Source organism: Dermacentor andersoni, chromosome 1 (genome assembly GCF_023375885.2).
Source record: "Dermacentor andersoni chromosome 1, qqDerAnde1_hic_scaffold, whole genome shotgun sequence".
Lineage (NCBI taxonomy): Eukaryota > Metazoa > Arthropoda > Arachnida > Ixodida > Ixodidae > Dermacentor > Dermacentor andersoni.
In genome coordinates, this window is record NC_092814.1 from 113,345,772 (window position 1) to 113,363,728 (window position 17,957).

Below are 17,957 nucleotides of genomic sequence, written 5' to 3' on the forward strand. Positions count from 1 at the left end.
GCGTGTCGCGGACAACAAGGTCGTTGGAATGAATGAAACCGTAACTAGGTTGGGTTCAGAGGCAGCAACTGAAATAGGAGGCAAGGCACCAAGGCAACCAGTAGGCAAGTTCTCCCAACTAACAAAGGACGTAATAAAGAAACGAAAAAAAATGAAAGTGTCCAACTCAAGAGATAAAAAAGAATTCGCGTAACTGTCAAAACTGATCAACAAGGTGAAAATAAGTGATATTTGAAAGTATAATGTGAGAAAGACTGAGGAAGCTGTAAAAAATGGACGAAGCCTGAAATCAGTGAGAAGGAAACAAGGCATAGGACAAGCGAAGATGCGTGCACTGAAAGATAAGTAGGGTAATATCGTCGGCAATCTCGAAGGTATAGTAAAAGCAGCGGAAGAATTTTATACTGACCTGTACAGTACCCAGAGGACTCAGGAGAACTCCATTCGAAATGATAATGAACAGGATACAGAAACTCCTCCCATAACTAGAGATGAGGTCAGAAGGGCCTTGCAAGACATGAAACGAGGAAGAGCGGCAGGAGAAAATGGAATAACAGTCGATTTATACAAAGATGGAGGAGACATAATGCTTGGAAAACTGGCGGCTGTTTATACTAAGTGTCTATCGACTGCAAGGGTCCCAGAAAGCTGGAAGAATGCAAACATTATACTAATCCACAGAAAGGGAGACGTTAAAGAATTGAAAAATTAAAGGACCATTAGCTTACTCCCAGTATTATATAAATTATTTACCAAAATAACCTCCAATAGAATAAGGGAAACACTGGACTTTAGTCAGCCAAGGGAACAGGTTCGCTTCAGGAAGGGATACTTTGCAATGGATCACATCCAAATCATTAATCAGGCAATCGAGAAATCCGCAGAATACAATCACCCGATCTATATGGCTTCCATAGATTAAGAAAAGGCATTTGATTCAGTAGAAATACCAGCAGTTATAGAGGCATTACGTAATCAAGGAGCATAGAACGCTTACGTAAATACCTTGGAAAATATCTACAGAGGTTCTACAGTTACCTTATGTCTACACAAGAAAAGCAGGAAGATACCTATAAATGGGTCAGACAGGGAGACACAATCTCTCCAATGCTATTCACCACGTGCTTGGAAGAAGTATTCAAGCTATTAAACTGGGAAGGCTTAGGAGTAAAGGTCGACAGCGAATATCTCAGCAACCTTCGATTTGGCGATGACATTGTTCTATTCAGCAACAATGCAGATGAGCTACAACAAATGACTGAGGACCTTAGCAGAGATAGTGTAAGAGTGGCGTTGAAGATTAATATGCAGGAGACAAAGATAATGATAAATAGCTGGCCAAAGAACAAGAGTTCATGATCGCCAGTCGGCCTCTAGAGTCTGTGAAGGAGGTCATTTACCTAGGTCAATTAATCACAGGGAACCCTGATCATGAGAAGGAAATTCACAGAAGATTTATCAGTGTCTGATCAACATTTCCACTTTGTGAGCAGATAAATTCTCTATCCCACAGCAGGCGTATAGCTCGACTTAAGGCCTGTCACACACGTAAAAATCCAAGGCAGGCAGGAAAGCGAGCCACGGACACACGAATTCAACACTAAGCCCGAATATAACCACTATGCCGATGAAGTGTCGGCCACCCCTTCTTCACTTACTCTCCTGTGCGCCGCGCCCGACCGCGTATGCTCTCCTATTACATCAGCGTAAACTAAGTCAACTGTGTATGTTGCAGTGAGCCAGTTGTGTTATTTTTCTCCCTAGCAAAGTTGGGGGTGCGTTCTTATGCGAGGAAAAAAAATTCAGATTTTTGACGACTAATTTGGGGAGGCGTTCATTACACAGTAATCTTCTGATGCTTGTTCAAATGATCAGCGCAAAACCCTCGCTTTGAGCTGTACCACTGAGCCATCAATGTCAGGGGAGTACAAGATATGCACGCACAACTCCATCCAATCAGCAGCAGCCAAAATGGACAGTCCACTAGGCGAACTCTTACAGAATACCCCTACTGATATGGTACCGGATCCACTCGGGCTTCCTCCTTTATGCGGTGTACGCAGGCTGACGCAGGCTCACATACACACAAGATGTTGAAAGCGGGCCCTTCGAAGTGTGCGACTAATCATCGCAGCATGCTGAGTAGCTGGGACCAGTGTCGAAAATTTTTTTATTTATGTGGAAAAAAACATAATTTGCACATCAATATCAACTGTTGTTCTTTTATGTCAATTTGTCGTTTCCTGACCACAACGGAACCCATCTACAGCCTAAAAATAATGACCCTGGAAACTATGACTACTTGCTCATTTCCATGGTTAGGGCATTAACACCAATTTGGTCACTTTTCTGGTTTGCTAACTCCAGGGTATTTATGTTTTTAATTGAGTAGTTATGTTTTTACTTGAGTAGTTATGTTTTTACTCAGCATTAGTGTCATTTGGAGGCTGTCACATAAGACAGTGTAGTGACACCAGCTGCACGGTGCACATGATGGCAAATAAGTTCAGCAAACTTGCTGAACTTCACCTAACTCTCTTGAAGTAGGCAGCCTCGACAACAACAGTTGCAAGAGTTTACAATAACAACAAGAAATAAACAAAGATTAGCATTCCCTTCATATGTATTATTCCAACTACATTCATTTCAATTAACAAAAAGAACCATTTTGTATTTCCAATTCAGCAGCTGCTTATCACATTTGCCCTGCATGTATTATACTGAATCTGAGTATTAGGTGTGTTCTTCATAATAAAAAAGTAACATCACTTAATAAGGATGCCAAGAGAATTTTGCAGATTCTGTTCACTTTTGGGCCATTACACGAGTATATACAGTAACAGAGAACGGAACTTCAGATATTAAGCTTCACAGTCAAATAGGTAACCACCCCACCCCCCCAGTAAGACCAATTACAAACCAATAGCAAATAAGACTGACCACCAAATGACTTATGAGCATCAGCATTTCACCAAGCCTCCAAAGGTGAGATTAGCAAAATGAAAGTAAATTTCACATACGCTTTCCGGTCCACCATGAGCGTTTCTCCATAGTCAACCAAGAAGACCCTAAACAAAAAGGGAAGAACGTAAAAGTACATTGGTAGGCTCCTTTGAATTTATATCAATACTAGAACACCACAAAATACTCGTTCAAAAGCCACCAAACAAAGCATTTCAGATATCATCAAAGCTACAGAGTGAACAACTTAATTGCTTCTGAAAAATTGCTCAGAAAATGCAACGTAAAAAATCGAATAAATGCAGTTAGTTTGTGATTAAGATGCATCATTGTTAAAATTTTGTGATCAGAGCACCAGTAGTAAGTCAGAAAATGACACTACATAGTTAGATTTAGATCTCAGAGTACTGAACAGTGATGACTGGAAAAAAATGTCAGCAGCTGTTCACAGTAAACTCAAATTTCAACTTTGAGCAGTTTAACTACTCTGGCATTTTTATAATGTTTGGAACAAGTGAGTTTCAGAGAAGTGCAAACTACAACCAGCTGTCCTTCATTATTGCACTCGTCCAGCAGCTGCTGAGATTGGACAGAGAGGATAGCGATGACCTTCCTACCCTAAAGCCAGTACTTGAGCTTCAACACCAACCTAAAAAAATACACAAGGGGGCAATCTGGAGATATCTGATCTGGAGTGCAAAGTTAAGCAAAACGCAAATGTCTGCTGACCGAAATGCAGTCTACATTTACCTCACGAAGTAGAGAAACTCCTTCACTACATGGCATAAGCACAAAACTAACCTTTGTGTTTTGCATAGAAGAAAACAGTTGTGTTCTAAAGTCTTTTTTTAGGTTTTCTTGGAACATTTATCTGTGAAACGTATATTCTTTCTTTTGACATTTATGTTTCCAGAGATATGCAGTACATAGATTTTTTTATAGTTTGATTTTTCAAGTGTGCACAAAAATCTATCTTCAACAATTTTTTATTTAACCCTCTGCAGGTCAGCGTTATCGCTTGATAACATACTGCACTCTGCCTGGCCACCAAGACCCGCAATCTGCACTAAAGTGCGAGCGGTCTTTATGGAAACTCACTTATTTTTCAATGTTGCTAGTTCCTGGGGATTTCTAATCTAGGAAGTAGTGCTTGGCATTTTCTATCCAGGCAATAGCACATGTGCACAGCATCTTTATTTCAAGATTGTTTTTTCTTGCCATCTGTTTTATGCCTGTCCTGGTTTGATGAACACTAAAATTATGCACAAAAGCAGAAATAAAAGACACATGCATGATCCTCACTTGAAAATCTTGCCATTTCTTATGCACGTGAAGCACACGAATTCGGTTTCGTGACCAGACGGTAACATGGCACGATAGTGCAAAACATTCTGCCTATTTGTGTTGGAGGTTGCAATTTTCCTACTTTTCTTGCCTTCTGGCTGTTTCTTACCTACAGGCATTGTGATGTTATCAATAAAAAGCAATCAAAAACAGGCACGAACTTTTTTTAAAAGCTTAGCTCCTCACATGAAAACAAGGTACTCAAGTTTGTGTTTGTGATTGCTTGGCAACATGGCGTATTAGTGGTTGTAGCATTTGAATTTTTTACTCGGAGGTTCCATTTGACCCACTCGTCTCTAAATCAATGGAGACCAATTTATTTTATAGGTAGATGCTTATTTTGCTATAGTGATGGGTACATGTTCAGTGCATACCTGGCAATAGTTACGACTATAGATTTGCACTACATTATGGCGCCATGTTACCAAATAGCAACATACCAAGTTCTCATTTATTTCTGCAGTGACTTAGTTCTTGCACATTTGTTCAGGTGCAATGAGCCAGCAATAAATATTTAGTTATTTTCTCTTTATATGGCTCCATAGAGGGTTTAACAAAGATATTTCTTTTGCAACTGGCATATTTGAAAACATCGATTAATTTTCAACAATTTATCATCATCATCATCGGTTTATTTTTAGGTCAACAATATATAATTCTGCATATATGCTAAAGCAAAAATTTTTTTCTTAGATACCTGAAAAAAAAAAAGGTCAATTTCCAGCAGTAACGAGAGAGTTAACATAGCCTGAGGATTAAGAAGATATAAAGAAAAATATTATTATCAGATGTCATTTCCTATCAAAAGCAAAACTATCTACCTATTTTCTGGCTACCAGGAGACTAAAAATCAATGAGCCCCACTGTTCAATCCCTGAAGTAACCTAGTATGATACCGTATTGTACAAAACCGAAGAGATGGCACATGAAGACAGCATGAAATTGGCATTTGTTTGCACCTGTTTTTGGTAGTGTCTACATTCAAGCTGGCTACACCGTGGCACCCTAGCACCAACTTGCCCAACAATAAGCTTTGTTATAAAAACAGCCGCACCTAGACACTCACACACAAAGACAACTAACTTATGTTCGTTTTGGAATTCTTATGAAACATGTTAACGGTAATGTGGACAATCAGGGTGTCTACCAAGTTGACATTTCTAAATTCCCCGAGTTTTCCCGGTTTTCCATGAGCACCTTTGCAAAATTCCCTGAATGAGTCCGAACTTTGTTTTATGTCAAGACAGGCTGGCACCATGTTGCCCGATGCTGTAACTCTCTAGTAAGCATGTTTAAACAAAAAAAAATGACTTAATCTAGTTTGAATAGTAAGGAGTAATATCCATTTTATTTAAAAAAGAAAACAGAAGGAAGGTGTTAGTAAAATGCACAGCGAAAAAGATGGTAAAACCCACTCCAAATTCAGTCAAACATCTTCAAATACGAATGAAAAGGAGATGCATAGATAAGTAAATATTTTTGAGTATGAGCTATTTCCATCAACTGATAGCATATGAGGCCTGAAATTTTTCACAACTAAGTTTCTCTCTCAGCAGCTGGGAAGTCAACCTCAACTGTCCTGACATACTCTCAGCCCGTACACAACATCTCAGTGTTAGGTTTCACTGCTTTAAAGTGTTTATTTTGGTTTGGATGAGGGACACCTGCATGTCGGCGTCAGCCAGCACTTTGTTTTTTGAGCTCAAGCTCCTTCAAAGAGGCGGCAGCACGCTTCCTTTCCCGGCAATTCCTCAGTGCGTCAATCCTTTCTGTTCTCATCTTCCTTCTGCCAAGCGTTCACCCCATGGATCATTTGAAGCATCCTCTTGGTCAGTTGTACCGTCAACGTCCGATTTTTCTGACTCCCTGGGGGCCGCAAAAACATCCGAAAAATGGGGCAGTCCGCAAAAATCAATGTGTGTATTTAACTGCCCTTAAGGACTAAAATTGACACAGGCACATCCAAAAAAGCTCTTAAGGCCTGCCAGTACATTTTTTAGGTGTATCGGTGCTCGTACTATGACAGGGAACTGGGGTGCACGCGTGTATCATTAAGGAATACATACTGTGTCCCGTGACAATTGCCCCTGCCCACGCTTGTTATGCTTTGCCGTTCAGCACTGCTGTGCTGAGGCTATGCTAACTTTCTGAGACTGGCATTACGCAACGCGCTGTGCTCTTCAAGCTTCGAAGCCAATCACGAGGATTACAAAGGCGGAGTCGGTGCCATTGCTGACAGCGGCGAATTCTTTCAATGAAAAACATGGCACCGCATGGCAAGAAGTTTAATAGCAAACGTAGAAGCAGCTAGGCCTAACGTTGCCGCGGTGGTGGCTACGGCTGCCAGCAGATCTGCGTGCGAGAGTGCCGGTTCGAGGCAGCGAGATAATCAATATGGTGGCGGTGGTGGCTTTGATTAATGCCATTTCAGACCAGCAGTCATGGCAATATACATTGACTATATGGAGTGCGTGGTGGTGCTGCAAAGCCGTACGAATTATCGGGCATGTCCGAAAAATTGGTCGTTAATTACTCTGGCAATACCTCGTGCCGATGACACGGCGTCAATGACGATTCGTTGCGATTCCTCTGTTACTGGAGCCAGCATTAACATGACTTTCGTTCCCTTTCAATAAAGTTACAGCTAATTTTCCCTGATAGAAGCACAAATTCCCCGAGTTTGCCCTAAGTATTTCCAGACTATTCAAATTCCTTGAGAATTCCCCAGTTTTCCAGGTTAGTGACATCCTGACAATACCTTCGTACATACTAAAGAAGCTTAGTAAATTACAGATGCAGAATAGCAATTCGGAATACAGTACAGTAAAACGCTAGCTGAATAAAAAGTGCTTATTATAGTAAAAAATGCCAGTAAACATTCCCACCAGAAAAGAGTGGTAAATAATACATCATAATAGAAAAGCATTATCTATTAATCCTCACATCACCTTAAACAAAAAAAAAAAGGAAAACACATGCCTGTGCAGAAATGCCATGAATAAAATAGCAACATTATGGTGACAATCTTCAACAGCATATTGCTGCACCTTTTCCCCTGGACACCTGATGCTCAAACACACAAACAAATGCTAACAGTAACATGTTGACAGACGGATAAAAACCTAATGTTTTATAATGAGGACACAGTAGCTTCTCCAAAAGCTAAAAAGTTACCACATAAGCAAAATTCTATGTGGTAATTGATGGTCCATGCATTTCATGTGTTCAACAAATTGGATTTTAGACTTCTTACACCACCATGATAACTCTCTAAGCATGTTTCAGCATTAATTTTTTTTTTTTCACATAAAAGATATATTTCCTGCAATATTGACCCGAAATTCTGACAAGTTCCTAAATACAGCCATTTTACAAACAATAAATATCTGCACGAAACTTACAACCATAGATCAAATAATGCACTGAATGCTCATTGCATGAAGTTTATACCAGGCACACATATGTTGGTATTAAACCTTAATAATTAGATTTACATAAGGACCCCCATTTGGGTCCTTAAGGAAATAAAAATGAAATGAAATAATTAGACTTAAGCTTTTAAATATTCTAGGCTTTTTTGACAGCACGATTAAACTTTTTGTGTACTTACTCCACTTTATAGCCAGTCAAGGTGTCAAATATCTTGCTGACATGTCCTCGGTACCATCCTCTGTCTGAAGGATTTCGCACCAAAACAATCTACGAAGAAAAGAATCACATAGAAGTTGAAGCCTTTATACAAGTTAACATAAATGCAATACACATTGTGAAAATTATTCACAACCAATCATTGCTGAATTTACCAATATTACGTATAATACAAGCTTATGACCTTTGGGGGGGGGGGGGGGGGGGGGAGAGCGCTTGCTGAGGAGTTGCTGCTGAGCTGTTTCGTCGGCCATTACTGCTGTAACGGCCGTGCATCGACAATGGCAGAGCAGCAAAGAATACAAACACAATCGTTTGTGTTTGCCGCTAGTGCTAGCCCACGTCTCCACAAAAGTGAGAGAGAAAAACTTGTTTTTTGGCAGCTTGACAAAACTCATCCCTGATTAATAGAGCAGCAGTACAGATGTCACGCATGCTTTCACGTTATCAAATAATACACACACAAAATTTAACATACGCAAACAAGTGCACAATTGAGAAAGAAAAAAGACGAGTTATACAGATGTGCTGAGTAATGTATATGTTGGTCATAATTACATAATAGAGAAAGAAGAAAAGGGAAAGTGACAAATGCCAAAAAATTTGAAAAATAGAGCAAATTACACTCAAGGCTTTAAATATCCTTGGACTAGTTCAACACAACTGTTATAGAGCACGAGCAATGCAAGAAGCGCAAGCTGATGTTCAACTGCATCATGTACATGGAAAGACTAATAATGTTGTTGCACGAGGGCTGCCAGAGACATACTTTATTCACCGAAATGGTGACCTGAGTATTAGTGACACCGCAGTTTTGTTTAAAAAACTTGAATATGAAATTCTCTATAAGCTTCACAAATTGCATCTGTTTCATCTTTACTGTTATTATGTCTGACAACCTGGGGAAATTATATATTGATGCAAAGGTTCCAATGAAGATCAGTTGGAAAGCATCTGTGCTGTGTCCTTTCTCTTCTCTGTTAATTTTGTGCCGATTCATAATTTCCAGTCTTTTGTTTATTACAATTGTAACTAATCCATTACAAGAAGACTATGCATTAAATCTGCATAAAATTCCCTTTCCATAAAGCAAGAAGTGTCCGTAATCATTATCAGCAATAAACAAGCAAATATTGTGTGCATGAATTACAAATTTTACAAAAGGATCAGTACTAACAATATCACTTGCAGGACATTAAAAAAGAAATAACAGGCAGAATCTCCTGTGGGAGTTGTCTAAATGATGCATAAGCATTTGCTTCTAATCACCTGCTGCTTCGTTGCCTTATGCCGCAGTGTTTAGTATAATTATGAGAAACAGTTGTGAAACGAAGAAGCGCAGTGGCAAACATGAAAATGTGAACCGAGAACAGCATGAAACGTCAAAGAGGCGAGTAGTAGCAACGTTCATTCATGTTATATGATGGTGCATTTGGACGATGCGGCTGCTTCGTGGAAAATGAGCGCTGGCCAATGCGCGCTGTAGTACGTGAACAGTGTCACGTTTGGTAGATCTCATACACGGACATTACCAGTACTCACGTACGGGGCAGAAACCTGGAGGCTTACGAAAAGGGTTCTACTTAAATTGAGGACGACGCAACGAGCTATGGAAAGAAGAATGATAGGTGTAACGTTAAGGGATAAGAAAAGAGCAGATTGGGTGAGGAAACAAACGCGCGTTAATGACATCTTAGTTGAAATCAAGAAAAAGAAATGGGCATGGGCAGGACATGTAATGAGGAGGGAAGATAACCGATGGTCATTAAGGGTTACGGACTGGATTCCGAGGGAAGGGAAGCGTAGCAGGGGGCGACAGAAAGTTAGGTGGGCAGATGAGATTAGGAAGTTTGGAGGGTCAACATGGCCACAATTAGTACATGACCGGGGTAGTTGGAGAAGTATGGGAGAGGCCTTTGCCCTGCAGTGGGCGTAATCAGGCTGATGATGATGATGATGATACACGGACATGGTCGATGATGCTGCCTCCTCTCAGTGCGAACCATGATCAACAGCGATCAACCGTACTCTTGCGGCGGCTGCCTATGGCGCGGCCATGTGGGCCCTATCTTGAAAGTGATCGCATAGACAAAGGAATAAAACAAGAGGGGACACTTGGTGAAAACTGGCAACAGGAAATACGTCACGCTATAGTATTAACGCCGACCGTTTGCTGCCGTGAGCATCGAAAAAAAAGAATGTGAAATGAGATTAAAAGAGAAATTGTTTGACTTTTATTATTTTCCGGCAAAAGCAAAAATATCTGCGTATGAATTAAATTAAACTTGCCTAGCGACAGGCGAATCGACGAATATCAGCGAATGACGGGCCAGGTGCATGTGTCATTCGTCAAACACACCGCCGAAGCGAGCGAGACCGGACGCGCATCTGAGCGTTAACCTGTTCGGTCACCCGTCTCCCTGTTTTTCTATTTCTGGATTTAGCCTGGTTTGGTGGGCTCCCGGTGAATTCTTGCATTCCTTCTGAACTTCGACATGGCACCACTGCACTATTGGACTACGGCAACGTGAGAAATTTTGTTCAAAAGTCTGCGACGCATTCCAAGCAATTAGGCTTATGGCACGGCACCTAGGCTAGACATGTGACCCAGTTAGCGAAAAACAGCGCGGCCGTCGTGGCACAGTTAATTTCAATTAATGAATCGTACTGGGAGATGCTTGCGACGCTTTCTATGAGCCCCAATATTATCTTATTTCGGTAGTTTTTGGACATGCTAGTCGCACAGGGTGCTGTGATGCAGTTTCGCTTGTACTGAATCTTACTGCGACAAGTTCTGGCTATTTCTCTGACTGCCAACATTATTGTAACAAATTTTGTCACTTTTTGGGGCAATTTTGAGGCACACTTGCCATGCCTGTTGTGACACAGCGAAAAGCAGCTCAGCCATGGTGACGAAATGAGTTAGGCGTGTACTAAATCTTACTGGGACAAGTTCGTGACGCTTTCTGTGACCCCCAACATGATTGTAATTAATTTCGTTGCATTTTGGGATAATTTTGAGGCAGACTTCCCGCACCTGTCGTGACGCAGCAATAAGCAGCTCGGCCATGATGACAAAATTAGTTAGGCGTGTAGTAAATCTTACTGCGACAAATTTGTGACAATTTTTATGGCCCCGCAACAACTTAAACCTTCTTTCAGTGCTCACGCTTGTCGAAAACACAACGAGCGATTGCCAAGAGTGATAACACGGGAGTGCGTTGCTTGCGCCAGCAGAATGCACAAAAGATAACGCCAAGGAGCTCAAATGCCAGTAACTAGTAACTCGAAAATTCTGTCTTCTGAACGGCCCCGCACATTTGTCTTGAGTGCGAGTAAAAGGAATTCTGCGAGCGTCCAGCATGATCTGGTTGAGAGCTTGTGTTGTGGCCACCTGTGTCTATTCGTAGCGTACTATTGCGCTGGTTGTAGCCAAGTTCTGGAAACGCGCAGAAGCCCGTGTATTCATGCTATTAAAGTGCAGGAAATAAGGTCTGGGAAGAGGGGAATGTTTGGAAATACAATGTTTTTGTGGTATGTACGGTATTGTTTGGGATGAGTCGAGTATTTTCTATGCCGTGTGTAAAAGCGAACTGCTTTTGTTTGTAATGCCGCCCATTCACTACTTTCGCATGTTTCACCTCTACACGCATTATTCTTGCATGTTAATACCAAAATGACACTTGCTTGTAATTTAATTTTCTCAGCTGACGTCGTCTGGTGGAGCTGCCTACGGGAACTACTGCTGCTTACCTGGTGCCACAATATTGGATGAATGCACAAAAACGCCACAACGAGCATTTATATCGAATAAAATAAACATTTCCTCATTTCACAAGGCATTTTGCGTCTTTATGAAATTGCACGCGGCACATATTCGATGGAGGCTTGTAATGATCGTTTGCAATCACTTTTACTTAATAATAAAAAATTTTGCACGAAGACCAGGTGCAGTTGAGCTGTAGAAAAAAATAAAACCAGCACAGCCGGCGTGACGCGTACCAGCTAGTATTCAAAACGCGTGCGCACAAAACCGAAACCAGAAGTGTGGTTCAGGTATTAACGCCGACGGCTTGGTGCGCTGCAGTCAATTCGGCCGCTGGGCTCTGTGGGAGTGTCCACTCTTGTTGTATTTCTTTCTCTATGCCGATCGTCTTACATGATGGACGGATTTCCTCGTTGGGTAGGCATAGACATGCTTACGCATTTAAAACAGCTTAAAAACACTTCTCTGTGGAACACCTAAAAATGTTTTATCGATGACAGATCATCCTTCAGATTACTGTCAGCTTATTGACAGATAATTCAACGACATAATTAACAATTATCAATCTAGGCCCTTGATGACATTTCTTTTTGAAATGATTCCTTTTTAAAGCAGTTTGATTCCCCGATAGGCAGCAAGCTCTTAAGGAAACTAAATTGTTATGACATTTGGGACACAGTGTGTAATGTCATCCAGAGCTTAGATTGGTAATTGTTAATTATGTCATTGAATAATCATCTGTCATTGATAAAACATTTTTTAGTGTTCCACCGCACACAAGCCATGATCTTCTGCGACACCCGAGATCTCAATAAGCCATATCTCCAGCGTTCAGTACAGTCCTCGGCGCTGTTGGCACAAGTCACTCAACCTACTAAGCCCTTCCAAATGTTAAGCTGTGCCACGCCCGTGGACGTTTGCACCTTGTCGCTGTATGCCTCACGGCCTCGTCGCACTCCTGGTTTTTAAGATGTCGCAGTGCCAGCTATGCTGCATCCCACATCAAACGTCCACACCGAACGACCAAACACTTCTTCCTACAAACCTTAGTACCACTTTGCCCGACCAGCCCTTAGCTCACTCATAACGCACCCCGTCGCCCACCTGATGAGGTGCGCCACGTCCACCTGCAACGTGCACGTCGTGGCCCGTCCAACGCTTCAGCTGAATTGCTTGGGCGCTCACTGTGTGCTTCGCTGTTCCTCCGTCCTCAAGACGCAAGTGCCAACTATCATATTGTCAATTTCCTGCATTCCTCCCTACAGCGTTCGTTCGTTCGAGTCCCTCACCCGGTATGTAGCATCCAGTGCTGCCCACTTGAGCTCTGCAGCAGTGACTTGATGCCTTTCACGCTGACTACTTAGACTGACCACAGACCCTTTTGTAATGTGGTTAGACTAACTCACTATTTCGCAGTTTCGTCTGGGCGGAGGGCCCTGTAGTGCCCACCGACGCCACAACATGGGGACGCCAAGGTGCTCTCAGCTGGTGCTTTGGTGCCGGCTGCGAACGAAAGAAAGATAGGCAGCACAGCTTGCACCGGCAGCACAGCTCGGCGCGCAAGCACATCGTGTGCAGTTCTGTTCCAGAAGCCTGCTACATTGGTCTTGTTCTGGTGCTACGCTGCAACCCCTCAGTTTCCGATAAGCTCACACAAAGAGCACCCGTAAAATGAATCCGCTTATATGTAGCCACATCTGCACTACTCCTACAGATGTGCCGGTGGCCAGCTCTGTTCTCTACAGAATTAAGTAGTGAAACAATAAGTGGGTACCTAAATATCTTCAGTGCGACAAATATGTGCTTTCAGGTGCATAATTCCTTTATTAAAAATAATGTTTCAATGCTTTCTCTTTTTTTTTTTTTTTAGGGTTTGGTGTGTTTGCTCGGTTTACTTCTTGCTGAATAGGGTGGGCTAGTCTTGAATATAGAGCAATAATAAACTGGGCTAATCCCAAAGAAGGCATGATGAAAAGTGGGCTGATTGTGTATACAGTGTAATCCGTGGTCATTTCGGTTGCATGGTGGGGGTTTTTAAGTCTTGCTGATTGCCGGGCAGACAGGCAATAACTGTGCTGCAAAATGCACTGCAGAAAATGAACAGTTTTATAGAATTTAAAACCACTTCATGAAAACTGTGCTTCACAATGCACATCAATTACAAAATGTGTGCTAAATCTGCATAGCAATTTTTTTTTAATGATAGCTTCAATGACATGTTTGAACTGAGAAATATGTCTGCGAATAGTGTCAGAAATCTGATAAAACTGATGTTTCAATGTCTATCACCAAAGATGGGCTTGTCACAAGCCAAAAAGCCATAATCATTCACAATGAGATGTCATATATTTTAAGGAGATGAACAACATGCAATTAGGGTTCAACCTTCTGCTATCAGTTGCGGGTTTCAAAGCTACAGAGATCAGGTCTAATAAATTCTGTACAAATGTGCGAGTGGTTACAGTTCCTGAATACTACCAATACAAATTTATCACTACTTCTACATCTAGTGGGACCTATAAAGCATTTTATTTCTCCCATGGAACATTCCTGACGGCTCTCGCCGTGTACCATATTCGCTAATACCATTTAGAACTGTGCACTATGAACGATTCTGATTGCAGTGGCTCTATTGCAAAGCCCCGCTATCACCCAAAAACATAGAAAACCATGTTTAATCATAGAATGTAACATCCTCCTTTGGCAAAACTCAGCGGTACCACACGGGTTCAATGAACACCAAAATAAAGTGCCAGCAAGATGGTACAGCAACACTACATCGTACGTCCGTCAGAGAAAAATGCGCGAATGATGAACCTGTGGACTCCAAATGCCCATAGTGAGAAACTATGGATGGGCCTCTGCTTCCTTCGATGATTATGATGATAGTGTGCTCTTGGTTGATTTGTTTTGCAAGCTGTGAAGCATGGACGGAAGGTGTCTTTGCGTCTTTATACATGCTTTGGTGCAGAATGGCCCAAAGGGCCACTCTTGGCGCAGTTTGACGCAGCTGTTCCACCGCTGAACATTGCGTTTCTCCGATAGAAGAATCTGTAGGACTGGCAGAATTATCTTGAGACTTGTACATGTTGCTATTTGGACCTATACATTTTGTATAAGACCAATAGAAATTTCTATTGGAATTTTTTCAAAAGATTTGCAGGGATGGGGGGTGGACGTGGATGGAGAGGGGCCCATCGTGCAAACTTGCTGTGGCTCTCCAGATTTTATAACCTTCAGCACCTGAAAGTGAAAAGGTGCCTGCACTTTACTGGTGGCACCAACGGCGATCCACCTGCGCTGCGCCAACGACAGCTACGCACAAAGTGGTATTAACATTATGCATGCTGCGTGCTTTCACCTATTGCACAAATCGGCCTTAATAAGCCGCTATAACCAAAAGAACGTTGGCACAGTCAGAGGCAGCCGAGTCACCAAGGTGCTGATTACACGTGCCGACTCAGAAGCTGGCTCAGCGAACAGCGTGCACGGATCAGGTGGACGGTTGGTCAGGGGCCGAGTGGCAGGTGCGATATTGTTTAAGACAAACCCGATGGCATGTGGTGCGGGAACCTGCGTTAGGTCAGCAATGTCACCACTGTCACGTGCCATTGTTAGTGGCGAGAAAGGCAATGAAGTGACCGGTATCACTGTCTTGCCAATACCATACCTGCCAACCTTGCGAGATCAAAAATCGGGAGACCTTTTATTCATAGCAAGGGGGTGGGGGGGGGGCTGAATTCAGTGTTTCATCTTCCAGTGGGACCGGAGGGTGGGGGGTTGGTTCATTCAAACTTTCAGGCAGTGTTCGTTGAGTCCTTTTGCAGGGGCCTTGCGGTAGCAGACTGCTCACTTCCAAAATTTGTCGGAGTAGCTTTGCTCAAAACATGGTCCGGCCCTTCACTAGCAGCAGGTGTTGGAGGGTTGTGTTGCACATTGATGAGCAAAACTCAGTCTTAGTTTCTCGCGCCGTGCTAAAAATCCGCTCGCACACTGCGTTGCTATGCGGTACCATGAGTAAATCCAGCATCACCTTAGCAACTCAGTGAAACATGTTTTCCATCAGTGTTTTTCATTTTTCCAACCATGGACCATTGCACGTCCCACCTTTGTTCATTCAGAATGTCCTCTGGAAGACTGTACGCCTGTAGTATGGCAAACTCAGCTTCGAGAGCAGCTAAAGCGTCTTCAGCAGATTCATTGGAATCTCGGGGTAGCAGCCGAGGGAAACTCTGAATTAAGAAACAAAGACTCAAGAGCGATGCCTGTGAAATAAATTTCAGGTTGGCGACCTCCGCATTCTTCAGAGTTGCGTCCACATCCATAACGCTTCGCCTCGTCGCAATTTTGGAAACATTTTCCGTAGAAGAGGCCCAACGTGGTCCCTGACACTAAGGGGTAGGTTGTGTTCGACGAGGAATCCCGTAAACAGGGACTGCAAAAATATGACACTGTCGTCGCAGTTGTTCTGGAGAAAGTTCACTATGTTGTCTTGCTGCTCAGCGGTGCGAACATAGCTTTGATGCTTCGCCATGGAAACGTGCAGTTTCAAGTTGCCTTTGTCACCGTGAGACATGCTGTTGTCGCATCCACACGTACAAAATGCAAAATGTTGTCCTTTTCTTGATGTCAAAAAGCACAGAAATTCAGAAGTATAAGTTCGCAATAACTTCTGCAAATACTTTTTTTAGGCCTTTGATAGTGCCATGGCATCAAGCACACGAGGATTCTAACTTTACACGATGCACCGCACGCACGCGGCCCAGCCAACACTAATCAAACACACCAGCAACAGCAACAAGATGCACCATGGAGGAAGGCATGCATGAAATGCAAGAGATTGGCTCTGGCTTTGGTCGGCTTACTAGGCACCGTAGTCTGCTGCTTAGTCGATGATACCGATGGTGCTGGTGCGGCCGCTGTTGCTGATGCTGACGATTAGGATGCGGCTGTAGATTTCACAGTGCCGGTTTCACAAAAATCGTTATTGAGCGAACAGAGACCGCTTTTCGGGAGATATAAGACAGTGATCGTACAATCGGAAAGTTCAGTAAAAAATCGGGAGTCTCCGGGGCGAATAGGGAGGGTATGCAATACCCTTGATGAGACGATTGTGCACGTACTTGCGCTACAGAGGCTCCTGGTGAACACCTGAGGCCGGAGATTGCGTGGTAGCGCACCTGTGAGTTGACAAGATGGTCTAGTGGCAGGTCAAGTGAAAAAGGCTGGCTTGATGACGATGGCATACAGGCCGCAGGAAGAGATGCGCTTGGTGCTGGCTGTGAGGGTGTTGACAGAGATTAGATGCACACCGTGCTGTCAATCTCGGGAAGAGGGCAGTACGTAGTGCCATAGAAGTTCAGCACAGCCTGTTGTAGCTCGTCGTAGGGGCGCAGACCAGGCGATAGAACCCCGAGGCAGAGTTGAAGGTCAAGTTCAGGACGTAGAGGAGTACCACATACTTGAACTCTTGGATGAAGATGTTCAGCTCCAGAGCTACCTCAAACTGCATGAACCATGTGCCGACATAGCAGGACAATAACAGCGGTAGGGGGCTCCAGCCAGTTAGCCATGGCATCGTGTCGCTCTGTGAAAGGCACATTCTCCTGGGTCACCACTGTGTCAGGAAACAACAGGTCGCAGCAGAGCACCAGAACAAGAGAACCAGCGTAGCAGGCTTCTATAACAGAAGTGCGCATACCGTGCTTGCAGTTCGAGCACGTGCTGGCCATTTTTATTTTTCTCGTTTTTCATAGCCGGCACCAAGGTGCCGGCTGAGTGTAAACCTTAGCATCCCCGCATTGCAACATCGGTGGGCGTTACAAGCTATTCAGCAAGACAGCAGCAGTACCTATCAGCAGCAGCCACCTTCAGCAAAGTCTGAAAGGGGTTGCCTAGAATGCTTCACTTTAAGATTAACCATTTTTGTAGTTCAATAAAACAAACCGCTTTAGTACGCAGTCCCACTGAATAAACTTGATAATCCATTGTTTCATAATCCAATAAACCCATACAGGCCTATTTTATCTATCTATCAGGTCTATTTTATAATTCGATAAGATGAAACCAATAAAATATCTCTATTGCAATTTTTCATGACGATGCCTCTGCAGCCGGATGGTAAGCACAGCAGTCACACAACATTTTCATGCCCACCATGCAAATCAAAAGCCAGTGCTGTGATGGTTCGCTCGAAAGTAGGTGAAGAGACCAATGCATGTGCACCTACGAACGACGT

The 17,957-nt window shown here is 42.9% G+C and overlaps 1 protein-coding gene across 4 annotated transcripts in view; it reads right to left on the reverse strand.

Annotated features, from left to right (window-relative positions):
- The window catches only part of LOC126543311 (putative ATP-dependent RNA helicase TDRD12), a 236,418-nt gene that overhangs the window by 202,232 nt on the left and 16,229 nt on the right, over nt 1–17,957 (reverse strand). For all 4 annotated transcript variants that reach the window (XM_055061914.2, XM_055061916.2, XM_055061915.2 and 1 more), the window contains exons 4-5: nt 7,916–8,004; nt 3,021–3,068 (exon numbers count right to left, since the gene is read on the reverse strand). In XM_055061914.2, coding sequence (XP_054917889.1) covers nt 3,021–3,068; nt 7,916–8,004 — 137 coding nt within the window. The remainder of the gene's footprint in view (nt 1–3,020; nt 3,069–7,915; nt 8,005–17,957) is intronic.